We start from the raw sequence: 22,472 nt of genomic DNA, 5'->3' as shown, positions 1-22,472 counted from the left end.
GTAGAGGGCGCAGTGACTTGTATGGAAATGAGAGCAACTTCCTTCAACTTAAATGAGCACCAATGATTCACAGTTACAAAAAACACATTTTTATTTTATTTTATGGCATTAATTTAGAGAAACCACACATATAAGAAATATATAGAGAACATAAAGTGCAAAGTATTTAGGTTTCAATTTTGAGGGGATGAACAAAAGTAGGTTACGTTAAAAGTAAAAACAAAATTATTTCTAAAGTCTATTTGGTCCTAACAGTACAGAAACACTATATTATTGTTTGACTGATTCCTATCAACAAAAAAATCTCGGAGAGGAGGACTAATACAGCATGATGTCGGGTAAACATGATTTTGCACATAATGTAACTGCTTAAAAACAAATATTCAAAATAAACATAACTACTCAGTCATACTGGCACCCAACGACAAGTTTTTCTTCTCTAAGTTCAAACTTATTCTAACAGGGCTTCTAAAATCATATAGTAAAAAGATTTTTTTTTCATGCAGAAATGCATATAATGGACCAACGTTTCTAAAACTGTGGAAAAAGGCATGCTGCCCCATGCATGGGGCAAAAAATATGTCAATGAAAAAGTCTGACAGTGGCAGTTTTTGAGCCACCACGATACAGCCGTTTAAGATTTTATCTTATGTTTTGTCGAGAGGAAATCATGGCATGTTTATTCTGAACACTGAATTCCACCAGATAAAAACCACAACATTCTTCATAAAATCCACAGTGTCTGTTTCTGGTCACATTTTGTTCATCCTTACAGCAAAACAACTTGTTGCATCTCATGCTGTCAACAGGTGGAACTGGTGGAGATCAGACAATACAGACCTCCGCAGGATTCAGTCGGCACAGTTTGTGGTCAACAATAAATGCAATAAATCTCAGTCAATGCTTGGTTCCGAGTTGACTGTGAGTTTGTGAGCCCCCGCGCTATGTGTTCGCTGGTGAGGTGGGTTCATGTATGGTGACCACGGTGGAGTCACTGGTGGTGCTGAACTGCTCCATGCGGTTTTCTTCCATGCTGGGTAACTCCACTCTGGGCAGCCGGAAGCTGCTCTCTGAGCCCGGGTTTGAGTTGGTGATGCTGCCCGATATCGAGCTGACTCCCAGGGGGCTGAGAGGCATGGTGCTCTGAGCTGTGGACTGAGAAAGCTTTGGACGGGGCTTGGTCCCCGACCTGACCCCAAGGATTCTGGATGTGTGTGTCCGCCTGGAAAAAGACGAAAATGGTTTTCTCAAACAAATTTAAACATTATTTCTGAGTGTAAAAATATCTTTTGGAGAAAGAAAAAGTTGATAAAAAGAAGGATTGAAGTATCGTTAAGCACTCCAAAATGACATTACTTAAAGAACCACTTTGATCATCATTTAATCTGTTTTAAAAGAATGCAGTTTTTTTTTAATTATAATTTTGATAATTTTAGCCAAAACAAAAAAAAACTTGTGTTGTTGTCTTTAGGACACAGATTCTGCAGAGCAGCACTAGTTCATTAGAAATTTGCCTCTGAGTTGTGGGCAGGACCGTTGGCGTGGAGCAACACCGTTTCCCTTACCCAACACCCATAACTGAGACCTCTGTTTACACCGTCTCCTGCTAGCTTACAGCCCTTTCTAACCTAAGTTTACCAGTGCAACAAAAATGGCTAACAATATTTAAACTATCCAGCAGAAGTAGTTTTGAGCCAGACACCAGTTTGGACGAGGAAAATGATGGCGTATGTTGATCTAGGCGTCTAGAATTGAACACATCAGAATGGAGCAGAGCAGGGAGCTTGTGGCCCACGCAGCGTATCTTCTACATCCCAAACAGGCTCTATTTTTAAGCAGCATTTTTCCATCTGCTCCTGATTCACAACAATTTGAATAAAGAAATTCTCAGAAACGCAATTTTGAGCCTAACATTCTTAATATATTATTAGAAAAATGCCGCCAGAACATGTAAAAACACCCAGAACAGAAGTTACATTGGAGTGGGTCATTAATGAGAAGTAAAAAGCAACTAAACTCTGAAAGTTAGCCAAAATACCATTCTCTATATGACTTTTTTTATTTTTTTATTTACAACCTATGCTGTCGAATGTAAAGGCAAACACAATATAACATTAAATCACAATAACACATTAAATTACACATTGAACAAATATATATATATATATATATATATATATATATATATATATATATATATATATATATATATATATATTTTTTTTTTTTTTTAATGTTATTCACAATGTAAATATTGGGAGGATCATCCTTTTCTTCTTTATGAAGCATGTAAACCAACCAGCTCCAAATTATGTGGAGCTCAGAACTGGAATGCAGTCTTACCTGTTGTATGTCTTCATGATGATGAGTATAATGGCAAGAATGATAATGAAGCCAATGACAATGACAGCAATCATGGCCCCAGAGCCTGGGAAGCACACACAAGAAAAAAAAGAAGAGCGGTGAACACAGTGAAAGGGTGACCTCCCCCTTTTCCCCCATAACTTTTTTCTTGTCTTTGACACATTCCTGTTGCAGCTCATTATGCTTCTTTACTGCACTTGGCTACAACATCACATAGTAGCAGAGAATGACAAACATTTTCGAACAAATACATGCCACTCCTGAAAACAACCCACACTAATGTGCGTGACGCAGATTCTCATTCATTCTCTTTCCTCTGCCTGGGAATCACACCTCCATGGGTTTCATTAAAATGAGGTGACAGAATAAGTGCACAACAAGGAGAAGGCGACGTACTCTGGATCAGGACTTGTTCTTGGGATTTGGTGATGGCAGTAGTGGTAGATGTGATTGTTGTTGAGACAGAAGACATCTTCAGAGATACCCTAAAAAACAGAAAATTGTTTATTTTCGCTCAGTGACAGCCTGAAAAATCACAATGGAAGTACTGACAAGGAAAAGACGGAAGAAGTAATACACAAGAAAAGTTGGAGACCAAAAATGTTCCATTCATATGTAAGAAATGAACAAACAGCTCAGCCAATAGTGTGACATTATACTTAATTTGTGTGAAATTACAGTTTTGTACAGTTTTAAGAATCATAAGGAGACACAGTTGTGATTTAAACCACGTTTGATCATTTTACCGGCACCTTATGAATCACAGCTTGTAGAAAACCTTTTAATTTCCTTAACTTTATCCATACTTGTGTTGTTCAAAGGTGACACAGAGTTTATGAAGGTTTTAATTTGCTATTATCTTTTATTTCAAAGTTTGTATTAAAGTCGTTTTGTATATAGTTTTCAGTTTGACTGGTCCTTTCTTGGTTTTAAGAAATTCAGCTTGATTTCACCAAACCTGACTCAGCAAATCTGTGTTTGAGAATCACTATGCATGAAAAATATATATTTCAAGCACAAAAGTGAGCCACAGATTCATCATAAAAACACATTTATACCATATAAGTAAGTTCTTTTAGCTTATAGTGTTGAGCATATGAATTAAAGGGACTATTTTTCTTCTGTTAATTCATTTTTAAGCATTTTTTGTGTGTTTCATTTATTTATTTTTCTATTAATGCTACACTTTACAGGAAGTATTTTTTAGGATCTTATATCAAAAAAAGTAAATTGGTTATAAGGTTTAAGGAAAACATTTTTATATAACAGTTTTCTAATGAAAATATTATGCAACTATTTAGCATTACTTTAGAATTCGACCTCAAAAAAAGGAAAGACTTGAATAAAAAATGTAGAATGTATTGGCGCGGGTTTAAAAGAGAATAAATTGAACTATTTAAGAAATAAAAACATATAAAGGCAGTTGCTAAAAGACGTAACAAAAAGCTTTGACTTTTTGTTACGTCATCACAACAAAAGCTTTGACTTTTTCTGGTTCAAGAGTAGGCAAAAGCAAATATTCATGTGTGTCCAAATAAAGTAGTTCGTTTTTTTGCAAAGGGGCGGTGCATCATTTTGGAACATTTCATTGGATCGTATGAACGATCCCATGTGTAACTGCAGCCTATGATCAATTTCCATTCACTGCTCCCACAAGACAAAAGAAAATCTAGCACCTCGTGTAAGGTCCATTTGTGAACAGAAAAAGTTTGTGAACACTCAGACGTGTTTTGGTAACCATTGATCAAGCTTAGCTTGCATCAAGCGCTGGCACTAAAGATAATCATTTTATCAATCAATAAATGAATTAAATGAACTTGCTTCTTCCCACTCCTTTTCAAACCAATAAATCCAACTCTTCTTGACTTCAGTTGTTCATATTTAATGAACCTAATGTGACCTAAGTGTGTATTGTATGCATCATTGCAAAAATCTCTGTTTATAAGTAATTACAGCTATTTGCTTCTTTAATTTTTTACATTAAATTTTCTTTGTTTTTTTGTAATTTTTTTTAAAACAATGCTTTTCATTTAGTCTTTAATGAGTTTGATGAATCTGTGTGATTTTGTTGTTGTTTTGTCCACAATCAAATGCTTGAATTAAACTAAGAAAATCAAACATTAAAAGCTCCAAAAACACTTGCTGCATGTTTTCCTCCAGTTGTCTATGTAAACCGTTATTTGTGTTTACTGAAAAATTTACCTCTGCAACTGTTTGTCCTTCAGGGTGTGTGAATGAAAAGGAGAATAAAGGCTGCAGCGGTCCGCTGCACTCAAACATGTCTCTAAACTCCTTATTTTACATATGAAACTCCGCTTTACTGACACTAAACCCCGGAAAGCCGGCTCCACTGAGAATAATCTGATTTTGAGTCGCTAAAAGGTTCCGAATCTCTTTGTTTTTTAAACCTATCCGGAAATAAAGCTCTACAAAAGGCTCCACATCTTTCATCTTCAAGATAGACTCCGATAAACGGAAAACTTTTGGGGATTTTTCCTCATAAATTTATGAGATTTTAAGTCTATGACATATAAACTCATAAATTTATGAGTTTTATCTCGTAAATGTACGAGATAAAAACTCGTAAATTTACAACTTAACATCTCGTAATTTAACAGTTATGACTTTCTTTCTCGTGAATTTATGACTTAAAAGTCGTAATTTAAAAAAATAAAATAAATTTTAACTGTCCCTAAAACTTCGTCGTACTACAATCCAAGGCACTGTAGATTTATTTTACTACAACGTACACAACACGCACATGTGAACGCGGCAAAAACTGATCAATCCATCATTCCAGTTCAATGTAAGGAAACACTTTGAATTTGAATTTTACAGACATGTGACCTTACAGTGTGCTGGAATGTTCTAATAATGTTCCCTTTGTATTATTTTGATATGTAAAAACAACAGTGGGCTGAACTTTATGAAACTAAAATGTGGATGGATTTGACATTAATTCTTGTTTGTTTGTACACATATTCAATTTACATTTGATTATTTTTTTAAAAGAAACACAAGGAATCTGTAAAACCTCATCTGCACTGTTCAGTATTCAGGTATTTTTCTATGAGTCGCTCTGGTTGAATTTTTGGCTAAAGATGTCCTGGATCAATCTTAGGTCAGTGAAGAGGATCGTTCAAAATGAACCAATATCGACTAGGAATTGTATTGGCAACCACAAATTATGATATAAATCAAGTTGTTCGCTACATCCCTAGTTTGTCCTTTTCGTCCTTTTTCCTTTTCACAATTGCAATCAAAATGTTTGGGTTTGATTTTCATTTCCAGAGACTGTTCTTTAGAACCACAAGGTTTCTGTCACTTGAACCTTCCCCAAAATAAACTATTCGTCAACATATAAGCTTTCAAGTTACAGATTTTTGCAGATTTTGAGCCCTAAAACCACATTTACAATTTCTAAATGCAGACTTTATTGACCTTCCACTGCAGGCCTGGTGATGGGCGGTCAATCTATCAGCTCAGATTCTAGGAAGTTTGTGTCGGTTTTTGCTGGAAATTCGGTTACGCAACCACCCCCCCGGACTCCTGTTTTTGTGCTTTTATCTGGAGCTGGACCTTCATTTCTGAGAATGTTGTTGAAGACGCATTTTCATGTGTTTAGCTGTAGAAGAAAATAGATGGTGTTGATGGAGAGAGACGATTGTGTTGACCCCTGAAAGACCTTTTTCTTTGACGTGGTTATCATCTATTACACAGAGCAATCATTATTGATAAATACTAACAATGCGTTTTTATCTTTTTTTGGGGACTCCTACAAAAGGATATTTTTAAATGCTTTGTTCTTTCCATCAGAAAAATCTAAACGGTCACCATTCCTGATGATCACTGTCTTCATCTTATCTGTTAGACTGTGACTCTTGTTATGTCTGACATAAGAGATCCGCTTTAATTTAGAAGAGTCCCTCTTGCTGTTCAGGAACCCCACAGCTGAAGGTCAGGGTTGGTCCCGCTCCCCTCCAGAGTCAGAATAGGTATCGCCGTTTAATATCGGCTCATGCAAATTCAGGTGTTTCCCTAAGGTGAAGTTCCCTAAAAGATATGAGAATATGAAGGTTGACAAGAGCAATTTACACTCTTCTAATCTTTAAATTGTCATTTGTACTTTGTTTTTCCACTTGCACCTCACAGGAAGTAGATAAACATCCTGTGAGGTTCTTCCCTTTTGCTCCCCAATAAATGTCACTGTAACACCGAGAGCAAACATGAGGCTGTGGCGTCATTCCAGTGACACCAATACGTTACTTCATGTGTCCCGATAAAAGTCACCCACGTCAGCTTCCTTTGGCCCTTATTAGAGATAAGATGACAGCCTCATTTAACATCCATCACCCATCATTTAACAAGTGCAGTGACTAATCCTGAAAACAAGTTTCGCTCTTTTATTCTATGACAGCAACAACAGGCGTTGCCACAGCGCCAAGTGTCTGAATTTGGAAAGAAAACATTTTAACTATCCTTTGAAGAGGGATGCTTCTGATTCAAGTGTAACAATTAAGTTTTGCAATGGACGTTTTCTATACAAAATTGTCAAAATAAAGTTAAAAATATAAGAGAGAGTCATCCTAAAACAGAAAATAAACAAAATATACAAAAAATATGCAAAATAGGTACAAAAAACCCTCAGCACTAGAGAAGTCAGTTATATTTTGAAAAAAAAAAATCATTTGTCACAGTGACTTTAAACAGCCCCTCAGCAGGATATGGTTTAAAGGAATGTCTTCCTGACTTCCAGAAATGCAAATTTGTCCTCTGTAGAGGACAGAGTGCGTCTGTGTTAGGTTCATCCATGCCTGCATCCACCAGAAAAAAATGTAAAAAAACACTCTCCCAATATGTGTAAAAATTAGAGCTCATTAAAAGACAATGAAGCAAAAATCTCCTTTGAAATGAGTCTGTACGTAGATTTATTTTTGGTTTTAATTCAGATTTTTTTTTTACTGGGCTTCAATGGGAAATGCTCCCTTCTGTAACCTGCCTCTAGTGGTTGCTGGTGGAAATGCAACACTGTGTCAAATGCTAGAACAGAAGTGGAGGCTTGGGAGAAATACATAAGCTTCGCATAATAAAAAGCAACATCAAAATTTACAAGCTGCACACGTTCTGTAAGACATATAAAAGGAACATTTACGGCCGTGCATCTGGCACAAGATGAAGATCACCTGAGAAACCAGCGCCAATGTAAAGAGACGGATTCTCCTTCATCTGACTTTTATGACGATGGACATGTAAGCTATGCTTGATATTCAACTGTACCCTGAGTCTTATCCAACTTCCTGCTTGATGGCAAATATTACGCAACAGCCTCTCCAGTTGTTGACACACCATTAGGTACCACAATTAATAACAATATGCACCACATTTGCTGTTTACTGAGGTGACAGCTTCTGATAAGTGAACTTATTTCCATGTGCTGCACACGGCTAGCAACGCAAGTGTTGTGGTAACTGCAAAAGGCAGACAGCGGCTCATGCTGGAGAGCATCCATCTGCTCTTCTTTATTGTTTCAGACTCATTCAGCCAAACACAAATTTGATCCATAAAAGACAAAAGTTACAACTTTTTGTAACACGCACGTACAGTGGATTGGTAAAAATGGAAAAATGCTAAATGTTTTTTTCTTTTGCTATTTGAGTTTAGAAAAAGAAACATGTTTTTGCTTTACCAGATTTTAGGGTTGTAAAGTAGCAAAACCAAATTATTTATGGCAAGAAACTTGACCCACATAAAAATCAAACAATCCTGTTTCCACATTTTAATAAGAATGTGAAATAATAATTAAAATACCCAACAGTAAGGTAATGTTTGGATAGTTTAGGAGAAGCTAGAAACATTTTTCCAAGTACTAATTAAACAAACAAAAAAGAAAATATTTTCATAAAAAAGGTCTAAAAAATAAAAGCCTAATACCATCATGAAAAATTGAAAATTAATTTCATATTATTATGAATTTTAAAGATATGTAGAATCTTTTTCTTCTCTTTATTTCCTTTCGGGGATTTGTATTTTAATAAGCAGCTGACTATTTAATATTTTACCTATCTTCAAGAAAAATAAGATTTTTCTATAATTTCTCATTAATAACAACAAAAAAAGTCATTGTTATACTAAATCATACATTTCAGGAAACCTGCAATAAGTTAAGAATTAGTTAAAGAGTCAACCCAATAAATGTGAATAGTGAAAATCAGTTCAAAGTCAGGAATTATATTCAACATCAATGCGTGTATTCTGAATTTATGTTAAACCAAATTTAATACTAGAAAGGTATTTGTTTAACTTTTTTGTCTACCTCTAGTAAAGCTTCACACATTTGTATTATGAAGAAATAAATTAGTAACCTATTAGCAAAACAATTTTTCACTGAAGCAAAACTAATTTATGAAAAAATATGATGAAGTGAAAGTGATTTTTTCCCAACAGCTTAAGAAAACTCTATTGTACTTTATAACTGTAAACTAATCATTAAATTGTTTTATGAGTTGACGAAGAAAGTAATGATTAACTATAGTTAAAAAAATGGTCCCATACTCCCAAGGTAAAGCTATGAGTGCCTTAGGAGAAATAACTGACACTTTTATTATGAAAAAATAAATCACATTTATTCAATTTGAAAGTCAAGAATTAATAGCAGACGGTAGCTTTTCATTAATTGTCTAATCTTTTATGGGTTATACAGACATTTAGATATATAACCAACTTATGAACTTGCTTATAGTATTACTGTAAATTCTACCTAAACTAAAGTATTCACCTCATTTAGTTGAATCTCTTCTTCCTTCAGGCAGTAAATGATTACCCCATGATTCTGACTGCAAGTATAACGCAGAATTGATTTTTTCTCAAACACGGCTTACACATCAAATCCAAAGAGAGCTTTTGCAGCCTTATGTGTCTAAACAAGTTTTTAGTGAGCATTTATATGTTTAGGTTTAACATTTTTCTATAGGGAGACCTGATTATTATTTTTACTCCATTGAGACACAAAGAAAAACCAAAAGTGGGTTTAACTTTGCCAATCGGTGAGCAAATTAAGACATTTATTGACGGCAAATGTCAGCTCGACACAGCTTGTACATCCACAGTGAAGGATTTTTTATAAACATCAAATTATTTTAAGGGGCACCAGATATTCGGACACTATGAAGCAATGAAGACTAATGAAAAAAGGAAAAAATATGATAAAAGTGTCAAACAAAGACAAAGTAATCCTGGCATCTAACACATCCATCAGACACGCAGCAGGTTAGGTTTGGTTCAGCCAGGTAAAAGGTATGTAAACAGCAGCAGTTCTCACACCGTCTTAACGCTGCGTCCTGCTCTGGAGACGCTTCACACGTCAGTTAGAAACAGAATCATAAAGAAAATGTTGAAAAATAGGCCAAAAAGCCCCCAAAACTCCAGTGTAGAGAAAAAACTGAAGCTTTCCTTAGAAATGTACAAATTCTACTCCAAACGGAGACTCTATAAAGAAAAAAAATGACCATTATATTATTGGAACAATGATTTAAGTTTGACTTCAGACATGAGTCATGGTTAGTTCAAGTCCAGTCTATTTTTCAAACTCTTATGGGAACATAGCAGTAACTGCAGGTGAATATTATTTATGGAATTTCAGGTTTTTCACTAGATAAGAAGACTTGAAAATTCATTTTTGAACAATATAGCCCAGTTTAGCTAATATCAAGCCATTGAATGAGTACTTTATTTTTTGGGAGAAAAGATTCTTTAATGGATGTGAGGTAACATTCCAGCATGATTTCTTTCTTTCTCTTTTTTTTTTTTTTTTTGGCTTAAGTCAGAGTATTTTCTCTGGTGTTACTGTGTGTTTGATGTTCCACAAGATTGCAGCTCTCCACAAACGCTGTAGATTCAATATCCTCTCTTCCTCCCTGAGTAAACAAATCATTTATTGGACTGTGCAGACTGCCGTGTTGAATGCAGAGCGGGAACAGTTTAGTTTCCCCTTTTTCCTTTATTTCTGCAGGGCGTGAAGACAGCAGACAAAGCCGGTGAGGGGTTTGACACCTGTGAAACGGTCATCAATAATTGAGCAGGTTATTAGCATATATAGGGCTTCACTTGTTAGCAGAATGAAATTAGATTTTCAAAGCTGGGCCTATTCATGTCAGGTCAGACGTGCCATTTGTTTTTGCAGCTGTATCACAGCAGAGGGATGTAACGCTGACATTTATTGACCTCAATCAGTTTACCAGAGGATCAGCAGCTGCACTGAGGTCTCACTGTCTGAGGCTGTGATGGACAAGGGAGTGAGCAGCAAAAGTGAGCAGTAAGAGCAGAAAATTGTAGTTGTAAGGTTAAGTGGTCCAGAAGAGCAGAACACAACAAACACATCAGACACAAGAAGGAGCAGAATCAACTCTTTTGTTGTGCTTTGTCTCCTATTTGGCGATCTCTAAGTGAACTATACCTTAATTTATTAAATAATCCTCATGCACTAATTGCCTAAAAGCAGAGCCTACTTCCGAAAGTTGTTTTTGTTGTTTTTGCAGGGAATGAAAGGCTTCACAAATGGAGGTTTTGTGAAAAACAGATAAGTGTCCTTGTGTGATGGACCAACAAGTGGACAATTTGAGGGCCAAGGAGTCAAAACTGCATGATGGGAGATTGAAGAAGTACTTTATAGGAGAAAAGAAAAACTCATTTTTACAGTTTGCTTAAAACTTTAGACAGATGCGCAAATGTTAAAACATGCCTGCTGCAGAATTTTATATTTATTTATGGGTGACACACAAACAAAGTGTCCAGAAACAGGACTCTCAAAGTTCTTCTTGACTTTAGGATTAGTGACTTTTTTTGTTCGACGTGGTTCTTTCAACTGCCTATCTAAGTAAAATTTAAAGGCAAAGAGAAGTTTGTGCTGACATGCAGTACTTATCACCACAAGGCCAGAAGATAATAAACTTTTTTACACAGGAATAATTCCTTCCTCCCACCTGGATGGCAGTGAAGAATTACAAAGATGAACCACAGCTCTGTAGCCCTCTGATGAAACATCAGTCACACATGTGTCAAACTCAGGCCTGTGGACCAAATTTGGCCCGCAGTGTAATTAAAATTGGCCCGCGAGATCATTTTAAATGTGCATTAGAGCTGGCCCGCGGTATACACTGTACCACTAATACTACAAATCCTACAATGCTTTGCTGGTATGTTGGCATGCAGTAGAAACCACCAAGTGCTTCTATTTTCTGTTGACAGTCACTGACAGCCATGCTCCAGTCACATCGGACGAATTAATTTCACCCTCAAGAAAATCACCAAAAAAAAGATGGACAACAGGAGTTTTCAAGACAGGTGGGAGGCAGATTATCTGTCCACGAATATCAAGGACAGACCTGTTTGTCTTTTGTGCGGAGCTAATATGGTTGTAACGAAAGAATATTACAGAAGAGGACACTATATGAAAAGGTTAAATATTACGTATCAGTTGCAGTTATTTTTTCAATACACATTGAGTTTGGCCCGTGACTTTACTTCACTGCCTAACTTTAGCCCACTGTGAATTTGAGTTTGACATCCCTGATCTAGCACATTTCACAACAATGCACAGCAAATAAACGAGCTTGACAGTTAATCCACCGAAAAACCACTTATCCTTTAACTCTTTAAACGCCCAACCAAGTCAAAATCCATTCAAATATTGCCTTTGGGGAGCAACACACACTCAGTGCTTTTAAAAATATATTTTTTTTAAATGTACTTTACCATTTGGTTGAGCAGGTAGTGAAAGGGTCAAAGATGTCTGACCTTTCTGTCTGACAGGCTTTCACCATTTCATGAAACATAACTGGAATTCACCTGAAGTTGGAGGAACCCCTGCTCTCCCCGCTTGACTGGGAATCCCGCACCAAGAAAACAAGCCCCCAGAGGCAGTGATGAGTTACTTACTGAGCTGCTCCGTCTCTGGATCTGGCCCAAGCCCGAGCAGTCAGACCCCCCACCCTCAGCAGACTGCGGGTGGCATGGTCCACCTGGGAAGAGCCTGGAAGGAGGAGATTGCAAATTACTCCAAAAGTCCCCCACCCAATCCACCCCAAAAAAAAAAAAAACAAGTTCCCTGATTGCTCAAAAGTGACAACTGTTCTGTGAGGAACAGACACACTGGGGCAGTTTGGAGTCAAGCTTCTGTGCGAAAGTGTTTAAGTGAAGAGAAGGAGGAGCGAGAGTGACGAGGAGGTGGAGACATGCTTGCTCACCGAGCTCTGAGCTGCTCCTCTCTAAGAGTAATAATCTCGGGAAGCTGGTTTTTCTGGTCGCCCTGCCAGGCCCTTGGGCGTGTTGTGGTCGCTGATCAAAAACTTAGATGACTGTCCAAAGTTGTCTGCTCCCACCATGACCTTTGAGCCTGAAGAGGAGCAGGACCGTTTTTTTATAGAAGCAGAAGCCTCTGATGGTGCAGATAAAATAAGGGATTTGCTCTTATCTCCCATCTATTTTCTATTCTATTTTCTAGTTAAGATCCGATTAATCTCCTGAGTATAATATAAAGACGTGCTTCCTTTGCTTCCTCCCAGAAGTGAGTCTCTGTCTCATCATGAAACAAATGGACAACTAATACCCATGAGTACATGTGGGAGGTTCCATGTCATTAAAAATATTCACGGCATCTCATGTATGTAGGTGATAATTAACCCTAGAAACCAGTTGTTCAAAGGGCGTGTTTATAGAAAAGACACGCATTGCCCTTTTTTTTAATACGGTATTACTCAACAACGTCCTCTTTACAACATGAGAAGAATAGTTTCTCACTGCGACGAATTATCCAGAAAGAGCGGGCCTCGTGTTCCCCTCCCCTCCAGGTGGTGCACATTGATGTGTTGCACCTTTGTGAGGAAGCTTTATTCAACTTCAGTTTGAGCACTGGCATTGTTATGGGATACCTAACCCTCTTGGGGAACAGAGGTTAGCCTGCATTTGGTGGCAGACCATGACTCGCTTTCTTAAATATGAAGATTCCGTTACATATAGAGTTGCATAAACAGAAGCCGCAAATGAGCGGAACAAATTCAACTTTTTTAAAACTCTCTGGTTGTCTTGCTTTTTGGATTGTTGTGTAACGTACGTTTAAAGGAATGCAGAGTTTTTTTGCATCCTGGAGTGCCAGGTGAATTGGATCCATCGCTGCAGTGGGAGCACACATTACATCAAACAGTGAGGTTCATTGAGGAGAGGAATTCCCCATTTTTTCTCTGTGTGAGTTTTTTCTGCTTCACCTCACAGCTGCTGCTCGGGCCTCCCCACTTGTACGACTCTCTTTGTTTAACAAGATCTCACCAGTACCAGCTGACATTTCTTTTTCTTTTTCTGTAGATGGAGTGTAGATAGCATGAGTAAACATGTGGAGGGTTCGGGTTTGTATGAAATGAATGTCTTTGTTGTTGTTTTTTCCTGATGGAAGCTGACGAGAGAAGTCTATTGTTGGAGGTTCAGTAACAGGTTGGTAACAATGAGCAGGCCGGGCATTTATCCTCAGGGTGGAAAAGAGGAACCTGCTGTTGAGAGGCAGACTATTTCTCCACACGCTATGTTTCATGCTATAAATCTCACAAAAAGAATCATTGACCCAACCTTTCTGTTGCCCTGACCAGACTAAATATTAACCATTGCTGGGTCCTTGAGGGGGGAAAATGTGAGCAGTGCACAACTCCACCAGGCAGCAAGGTTGAATTTCACTTCACTGCACTGATTAAAAGCAAAAAAACATTAGTGTGCATTTTATGACTTTAAGAAGAAATCCTAAGCAATTTGAAGAATTTGTTGTCATGACCTCTAAAACAGATATGATGGTTCCTTTTTGTATCTCCACAAAAAACAGACACATTCTAAATTTATTCTAAGGTTTGAATACAATGATAGAGCTTGGACAGGGCTTAAAGATTCACTCCAATAAAAAACAGTTTTTAATATGTTTAACATGATCTAGTTTATTTAACAGTTTTACAGTTATTTTTACCAGAAATTTCTAAATTGAACTAACCAAAATTAAATCAGTGATATTAAAGAGATCCTTACTGTTTCTTTTCTAACCACTTAAATTTTTTTCAAAAATAGAAAATCCACCTTAAAATTTGTTGATTTTCTTTGGTACACAAAAATCTTTCAAAATGTTTTAGTTTGACTTGTGATACATACTGTCCTCCAAATGTTTGTGAATAAATTGAATTAAGCTTGAGTTAGTTTACTTTCCTTTTTTTCCACTTTAGTACCGACTTACTTTGTAGTTACTATTTAAAGATAAAAACTTTGTCTTCTTCTTCTTCTTCTTCCACTTTCGGCTTCTCCCATCAGGGGTCGCCACAGCGAACGAGTCGCATGGTAAATTTGGCAATGTTTTACGCCGGATGCCCTTCCTGACGCAACCTTCTCAAGCCGGCGGAGGTAGAGAAGGGAACAGGGAGCAGCCCGGAGTCGAACCCGGGTTTCACGGACGGAAGGCGCCGCAAACCAGCACGAGCTAAACTGGCTCCCAAAGATAAAAACTTTGTATTTTTCTTTAACCCGAGGGCCACAATGTAGGGGTAAAAAAAATGGCGTATACTTATATAGCGCTTTCTACCTTCTTACGAAGGCCCAAAGCGCTTTACAGTCACAGTCCCATTCACCCAAGCACACACACATTCACACACTGATGGCGGCTCCGCTGCCGAACACTGGCGCCAACCTTCCACCAGAGGCAATGTGGGGTTCAGTGTCTTGCCCAAGGACACTTCGACTCATGGGCGTGCAAGGCAGGAATTGAACCTGCAATCTTACGATCATGAGTCGACCGCCCTACTGCTGCACTACTGCCGCCCCCGGGTAAAAGACATGTGGCTCCAGGGACAAATTTTCAAATCTAAGTTCTAAAAATTTGGCTAGAAAAATATGAATTTGCTTTGGTAAAGGTTTAAACTTTTTTACAGTTTAAATCTTGTCAAAGAAAACAAAGTTTCTTTAACCTTTTTTTTTTTTTTTTTTTTAATATATTCTGAGTTGCTTGTTCTGTTGATCTGGAACGGAATTGTCTTCATTTCTGCTTGGATAAACCCTAAAAAAAAACAAAAGATCTAAACAAGGACAAAACTTAAACATGGTTTTTAAGAATAAGTCTTTATGTATTTTTCTATGTGAAACAAATGACTATTTTACTACACAAATAGAAACAGATACTGTCAGAGACAGAGACCATGTCTGAGAAATAAGTACAGAACAAGTAATATACACATACTGATATCATAGTACTGTAAATTATTGCTTGATATGCTACTTTGTTTTTTGGATTTCTACAATACAAGACACAATAATCAGAGTTAAACAGAAACAGTACAACAGTGACAGTAATAACGGTATTATTTCGCTTTTTCGTAGATGTTTCTCCCGAACATAAAGGAAAAAAAAAATCATCCAACCGAGTCCAAGTTGGATACAGTTGCTTTCTGATTGAGCATCTTCAGGGCTCACTGGTACTCGCCTTTTTTGTTTTGTTTTGTATTTTGTTTACATTACAAGAGCTCCAAGAGTAGCTGGAACAAACTGCACACGAGGGCTGGTCTCAGCGAAGAACAGAGAAGACAAAAGAAAAGACACTTGGCATTTGTACAGAAAATTACATTTCCAGTGTGATCAAAGTGCACAAGTTTAAAACACCCTGTCCACAGAGTTTAAAGGAAAAACCTTCACCTCCTGCTGTGTTAACTGGAAATCACCTCAGATACCAACACCAATCTTGTGGACAAAAAAAAGTGTATTATTCTTGTTCGCTGCCTCGTTTTAAACCTCCAACTGCACTGCATGTAAACACCGTTTGAGTCGAATGCTCACGGATCCAAAAGGCATGAGGAGTTCACGCCGTCAAACGGACATGGAGTGGTTCACTCTCTGCAATATGCTGGTGAAAAGGCTGACCAGGTGTTTTTTAGCTCGTGACCAAAAAAATACAAGAATGAAACCAAAAAGTGTGCTTCTCACTTTGTCTTAAAAAAAAGTGAACGAAAGACTAATAAAGTGCTCACATGCTTAGCTGGAAAAAAAAAACAAAAAACAGCAAAGTTCCTCCAAATTTCATGTCTGTTGACCCCAGAAAGAATGAAGCATGTGCAGTAAATGCATGGATGAGTGCTTAAGACATAAATGGCCCCAAACCACTTATATTTTTATTAAATAATTGTGTTAATTTACACACAACCTAAATAGTTAGTAGACAACCAGAAGAAAAGAATGTACAGTAGCAGAAAAAGTGGAATTATCATCAAAAATGTCATTTTGAGAGTGTTTGATGATCAAAAATAATTTTCTGTTATAATAATGAGCGGCGAGTGAATGCTTTGGTTGTTATCTCACGAGGCAAGCTTCATTTTCCCTTTTTTTTTAATGAAATGGTTTCAGGTACAACATCTAAAAGAAGATTTCCCCAGATTTACCACTCATCTATGTACAGCAAGAAGCAGCGCAGCGTTCTAGAGGCGGTCAAGAGCCCCGCCGTCGCTTTCGAGACATCAAGAGATTCTCAGTGCAAAACAAGCAGTAGTTAGTTTCAAAGGAAACCCGACACAAATAAGTGGGTTAGATTGAACAACACAGTCAATATCGATAAAGATGTGAACAACAGAGTCAGAAAAAAAAGAAATAAATCTCCTCTTGAAGAAACGAGAGGGTTGAACTGTCTCTGATCCATCAAATCTGGACAGAAAAAAACAAACAGGCAAGTTTGTCATCAGGCTGAAGACGGAGCCGTCAATCTCACCAAATCGTCCAAAGATGTCGCTTTAAGCCCGCAGGAACAATATGAACTCATGCCAGCAGTGTTACACAATTTTCCTGTCATCACAAACAACAATAAAAAAAAAACACTTCAGCTCCCCATCCACTGAAGTATGCATGCAAAAAGTGTTGGGGTATTAAATACATAGTAATAATACACATTTAGTAACTTTGCAAAAGCCGGAAAAAAAAGAAAAGAAAGCCTCTCCACAAAAAATAAAAAGTCAGACAATCACCCAACTTTAGTAGTCACATATGGCGCTTTATGCTGTGTGTGATGTAGCTTATTTTTCCTCCCTACACTATTTTAGTATTTGCGTTACTGTGAGTATTTTTTTGTATTACAGTATATACATGCAGATACGAGCAGGAACATCACACACAATCCTGATGCAAACTGAAGCTACATACCAGCAGATAAAAAAGAATGAAAAAACAAGCAAAAAAAGAAAAAAATATATTTAAACATTAACACAACCGGTTCAGTGTTGCATCTCCAGAGATTATTGTAGAAAAAAACTGAGCTTTAAATGGAGAGGAACGGCTAACAAGCTACTGGACAAGCAGGCAACGGAGCTGAGAATGTGCGGTAGGTGACAGGTGCCTGTGGTGGGACAAGTACTTTACCCCCTCCTGCGGGAAACGAGAGGGAATGATAGGGTGGAGGCAAGCCTCGCACTGTCCCCACGCTGTCGGCAGAATGTGATGAGTGTGTACGTGCATGTGGTTCTCATCCGTTCCTTTCAAGCCGCCTCATTCCATCGCCACGCTCGCAACAAACACCGTCTCCGAGCAATGTTTGTTTTTGCTTGTAGTTGAACTGAAATGAGGGGCGTCGACGCTCTCTGTGAGTGCAGAGACGAGAGATAGAGAGGGCGGGTGTGTCGCAGGTTTAAAGGGCGGTACGGTGCCGGCCCCGGTGGCGGGGCTTTTCTAGTTGGAGACCGTTGGGGGACCATCGGGACGCCTGGTCTGGACGATCTGCTGCTTTGGCCGCACCGCTTCGTCCTCCTCTGCCTCGCTCTCGCACACGTGGACGACAACACTGGGAGTGGACTCTGTTCCGGCGTGGAGTTCATACTTTTCACCTGCAGGGATGACAAAAAAAAAAAAATCAAAAGAATGATTTTTCACGCTCTGGCAAACGACTGAAAGCAAGAGCTGACAGTTTTATCGACATGGGAGATCGCTTCAAATCAAACAGGTCAATCCAGGAAAAGTCCAGCTTTTTGTCCAAAAGTCAGACTGAGCCATCTGAAATTGAAAACACACACTTGCTAGATTGTATCACAGTTGCCATGGAGATGAGATCAGACATCTGCCAGACAGGAGGAAATTGGTCTGGTAGCCTTTCACTGCGGTGCCAAAGGCAGAGACAGGCAGTGAATGGAGTCCTGCTGTTGCCACGGGGAGCTGACAGAGGGAGTCAGCGCGCCGCGCAGCAGACAGACGCTTATCGGATTTCACATGAAAGGATGAGAGGCAGGGAAACAAAGGCATTTCCTGATGCTTTGGGTTTCTATGGTAACGGCAAAAGTGGCTCTCCGTACTGGACACTGAGTGTGCTGGTGTTTGCGATCATGTGGAAAGTTTCAGAGTTTCTGTGGGAGGGGGGATAATGGTGTTCAGCGGAATACAATCGCAGACTTCCACTCGATCAGCGTGAGTGCGCTCTGAGATGAAGTCAGTGCTGCAAGCTGTTGATTTGACAAACTGTTGCTGCAACCTTATATCTTGTTAGCAAAGCGGAAAGAGGCAGAGCAGACGGCCTGCTGAGGAAAAGACTGCACTGACCTGACACCCGCATGAAGTGAAATTGATCTGCAAAGTGATTTGATCCGTTTGTTTTTGACGGTATTGACTTTAACAAATTGGTTATACTACAATTTAAAGCACAGCACTTTTGACCTATTTTGAGGTTAATGTTAAATTTTAAATCCATTTGCATGATCCCTTAAATATTCTAGAATATTTAGTATGATCTGAGCCATTTTTCCAACTACACCTTTTACTCTAGCTTAAAAAAATGTCCAGGAATTTATTGCATATTTTTACAATAAGATGAAACAAACACACATATTTCATCTCTAATATTTCTCTTTTTGAGTCCAAATCTTAGAGAAAAGCTTGGATAAAAGTTCTTAAAGTGATGGAATAAGTTATGAAACTAGCAAAACATAAAGAGAGCACTTCCATGTTCATAGGGTTATTATAAAAGGAAGTTTGTATTTTCTTGAATTTTGCTCAACCGGATCATGATCCTATTAAAGGTAAACCAACCAGATGAATGCAACTAGAAATCATAAGAAAACAGAATAAGAATAAGAAAAGTACTGAAGAAAGAGACTTAGCCCCAAGGTTTTAATTGAAAACGACATTAAAGAACAGTAATCATTTCTACAGAAGCTGCAAATGGTTACCTTGTTTTTTTTCCCCGTTTTCCCGTGATAGCGACATCCATATTTTTGTCTAATTTTCTTGCATGATGACATCTACTATCTTGTTATCAGGAGTTTTTTCTCCTGATAACATGACCAGCAGATAGCATTTTTCGTTAATACGTGAGCACTGACAATTGGATTTTCACTGGTGATCATTGTATTATCATTATTATTATCATTGTATTGTTATATTGTATATCTGCTTGTAGACACGCCTGCGCAGCTGCAGCCGGGCCAACCCATCTCTTCAACTGACAATGACTGATTCGGACGTTGTTTAAGACCGACAAGCTCAGCACAATCTCTGCCTGAGTTAGACCACAGTTTAAGTAATCAGTTATAAGTTGATCAAATCTGATCGACATTTTCTATTACAAACTGCTTTGTTTTGCTGCGGATTTTGGAAAAATGAAAAAAGCATATTCTCTGTTATCACGACTTAACAAATTCGTTATCTCATGATAATGACATCTACTATCTCCTTATTTTCTCGTGATAGTAGATGTCGCTGTTAGGTGGAAACGGGCAAAAAAATAAAAAAAAAGCTAGTTAAGCCGTTCTTAGCTTCCAAACATTTCACATCAATCCTGATTGCTTTTTCCCCCCTTCTGTATGTGACATTTCCAAAGGCATTATATAACCACTCAGTGAAGACAAATCTAAAAATTCTCCACAGATAGATGTCTACCTTAAACATGACATAATCACGGACTCACAGACTACTGTGATCTGTAAAATATTAATACGTTACGAAAAAATATTAGAAAAGGCCAAAATTAATCTGTTTAGCATAAATAATGTCCACTGCATCCACCTCACAGCAGCCACTTCCTACCTCTCTGTTCCACCCCCTGTGGCGCATGAAATGATTTCCTGTTTGCATCTGGGTCACCGTTTAGTGATGCAAAGCTCAAATGACGTTGCGTTTTTGAAAAAGATTATCACTCTTTTTTTGCTGTTTATAGTAAGTGTTAGGACTTTAAACGTGTCCGAAGAACTAGAGGACTGACCAGGTCCGAGCTTGGCAACAGCACATAGCAGGTCGTAGTTGATGAGGGGTGTGGCGTCTTCACTCTGGCTCCATCCCACAGGCGGCGAGGCAGGAGGAGAGATCAGAAACTGTTTCACGGGTTGTGGAGGGGCCAGGTAAGACTTGTCTATGTCCTCGTCACCATTCTGGATCTGTTGGAGGGGAGATGGAGACTCATAAATGTTAAAGGAGAAAGTGTTTTAAACTCTCAGAGCTAGAAAAATGAACGATTTCAATAATTCTTAATTCAAATGTAGTTTAACTTCATAAAATCTCTTTGTCAACTGCAAATTTAAAATCTTAAACATTTTGTTTGATCACACTTTCCTGCTCAAATGCTGCTCCTCATACACTTGCTGGTATTAAGTGGCATCAATGAATGAATATGTATGAAACTGTCATCTTTCGTCTTAAAATGACTGCTCTTCCTGCAATACATCACTTTGCTTTTCTTCCCTTTCTTCTCTCCACAGGCAAAATGCAGACAGACTGACACATCTGCAATGCAGGAGAAATCCTCAAATGTGTTCCTGCGCTGGAACGTATGACTGATGGCTTCTGACAAGACGGTTTGTGGGCTGAGGAAGCAGTCAGGTGTAACTCAGTGAACCATATAGTGCTTTAAAAATATTATGAAAAGGGACAAATGAAAGAAGTTGAAGGGAGAATTAGTGTCAACTTTTTTCTGACTATTTTTTTGTCCGGGTTTTGCATCTGCAAGCTGTTAAGAAACGAAGCGATAAAGAATGTTAAAATACGAGGGCTTTTCTTCAAAACTCCCCTTTTTACCATTTCACAGAAACTCACTTGAGCAAAGTAGAGTTTGAGCTTCTTGCCGTTGAACTCCGATTCGTGCAACTCGATGCGAGCGCGGGCGGCTGCCTCTGGGGTGCTGAAGTTGATCCGCACTCTTCTGAAGCTTTTGAACATCTGGAAGGTTGTGTGTTCATCATAAATCCTGAACACGGCTTCAAACCTCTCCTGCACACAATGGAAACACAGAAACATACAAGCTCAATGAGACGAGGACATCCATCACTTTACTACACAGAAAAACCATAGAGCTGGTGGAAATACATAAGTAGATTCAGAATTAGAATTGATTTTAACTGGTTATGATAAATCTTTTGAAAAAATTTGTTTATAATTTTTTTTAGGTTTTTATTTTTTTATTTTGAGTAGCTTGCTTCATGTAGTATTATGTAAATATTCTTTTTGCAAACAAACCAAAATGGTTTTCACATGTTGGTTAGCTAAGGTCATTTTGGTAACACTTTATAATAAGAGTCCCTCAATGCATAATTAAGCATTATTTAACTGTTAAGTAATGTGTTAACAGACACTTTTATCCAGTACCTGGCATTACAAAGTGTATTATTTCATGCCTTAGTTAGCAGTTAACTATTGTTTATTATTAAAGCGTACTTAACACATAATGATGCATTACTATAAGTTTCCCTTTGCAGTTGATTATCGTTATGTATGAACCAACAACATTCTGGATACTATAGTTTTATAACCATAACAGTGTCTCAAGTATTCATTTGCTATGGTTGTTTACACCTTAATGCAATTTCCTTAGCTGAAAAAGTAAAATTTAATAATAATAAACACTCAAATCTATTCTAGTTTTTGTTATGCAAATTACATGTTAAATATGTGCACAAGTCGCATTAACATGTATGTGACAAATTATTAGGAACAAATATCTTATTTACATCCTAAAAATAAAAAGTGTATTTTAAATTAAAGCAAAAAAAATCAGGTCTTTCTTGGAGTTTTAAGTTTTGAGTGTTATATTTCAAACTAAAGGCCTCTTTTTCTGCAGCCTTTTGTCACCCTGCTTTCCACCA

The 22,472-nt window shown here is 37.8% G+C and overlaps 2 protein-coding genes across 3 annotated transcripts in view; both read right to left on the bottom strand.

Moving 5' to 3' along the window:
• Nucleotides 1-66: 66 nt before the first annotated feature.
• On the bottom strand, nt 67-12,287 carry ncmap (non-compact myelin associated protein). Its single transcript, XM_020713582.2, has 4 exons — nt 12,208-12,287; nt 2,761-2,849; nt 2,344-2,428; nt 67-1,222 (listed from the first exon to the last, which is right to left on the bottom strand). Exons 2-4 carry the CDS (start codon nt 2,834-2,836, stop codon nt 943-945), a joined length of 441 nt encoding a protein of 146 aa, XP_020569241.1. The 5' UTR covers nt 2,837-2,849; nt 12,208-12,287; the 3' UTR covers nt 67-942.
• A 3,192-nt stretch (nt 12,288-15,479) lies between these two features.
• Nucleotides 15,480-22,472, bottom strand: part of LOC101170383 (calcipressin-3) — a 49,622-nt gene continuing 42,629 nt past the window's right edge. For both annotated transcript variants that reach the window (XM_004082508.4, XM_011490284.3), the window contains exons 2-4: nt 21,427-21,600; nt 20,600-20,771; nt 15,480-18,236 (exon numbers count right to left, since the gene is read on the bottom strand). In XM_004082508.4, coding sequence (XP_004082556.1) covers nt 18,082-18,236; nt 20,600-20,771; nt 21,427-21,600 — 501 coding nt within the window. In that variant the 3' untranslated portion in view covers nt 15,480-18,081. The remainder of the gene's footprint in view (nt 18,237-20,599; nt 20,772-21,426; nt 21,601-22,472) is intronic.

The sequence above is a fragment of the Oryzias latipes genome, chromosome 22 (assembly GCF_002234675.1).
Source record: "Oryzias latipes chromosome 22, ASM223467v1".
Taxonomy (NCBI): Eukaryota; Metazoa; Chordata; class Actinopteri; order Beloniformes; family Adrianichthyidae; genus Oryzias; species Oryzias latipes.
The sequence above is the reverse complement of the archived record's forward strand: the minus strand, read 5'-3'. Positions and strand labels throughout refer to the sequence as shown.

Bases quoted from the DNA above. Each gene is read 5' to 3' on its own strand.
- ncmap (XM_020713582.2), bottom strand. From the start codon at position 2,836: ATGTCTTCTGTCTCAACAACAATCACATCTACCACTACTGCCATCACC. The intron at 2,429-2,760 runs GTACGTCGCCTT...TGTGCTTCCCAG, and splicing joins AGAACAAGTCCTGATCCAGA to GCTCTGGGGCCATGATTGCT. The intron at 1,223-2,343 runs GTAAGACTGCAT...GTCTTTTTCCAG, and splicing joins ATCATGAAGACATACAACAG to GCGGACACACACATCCAGAA.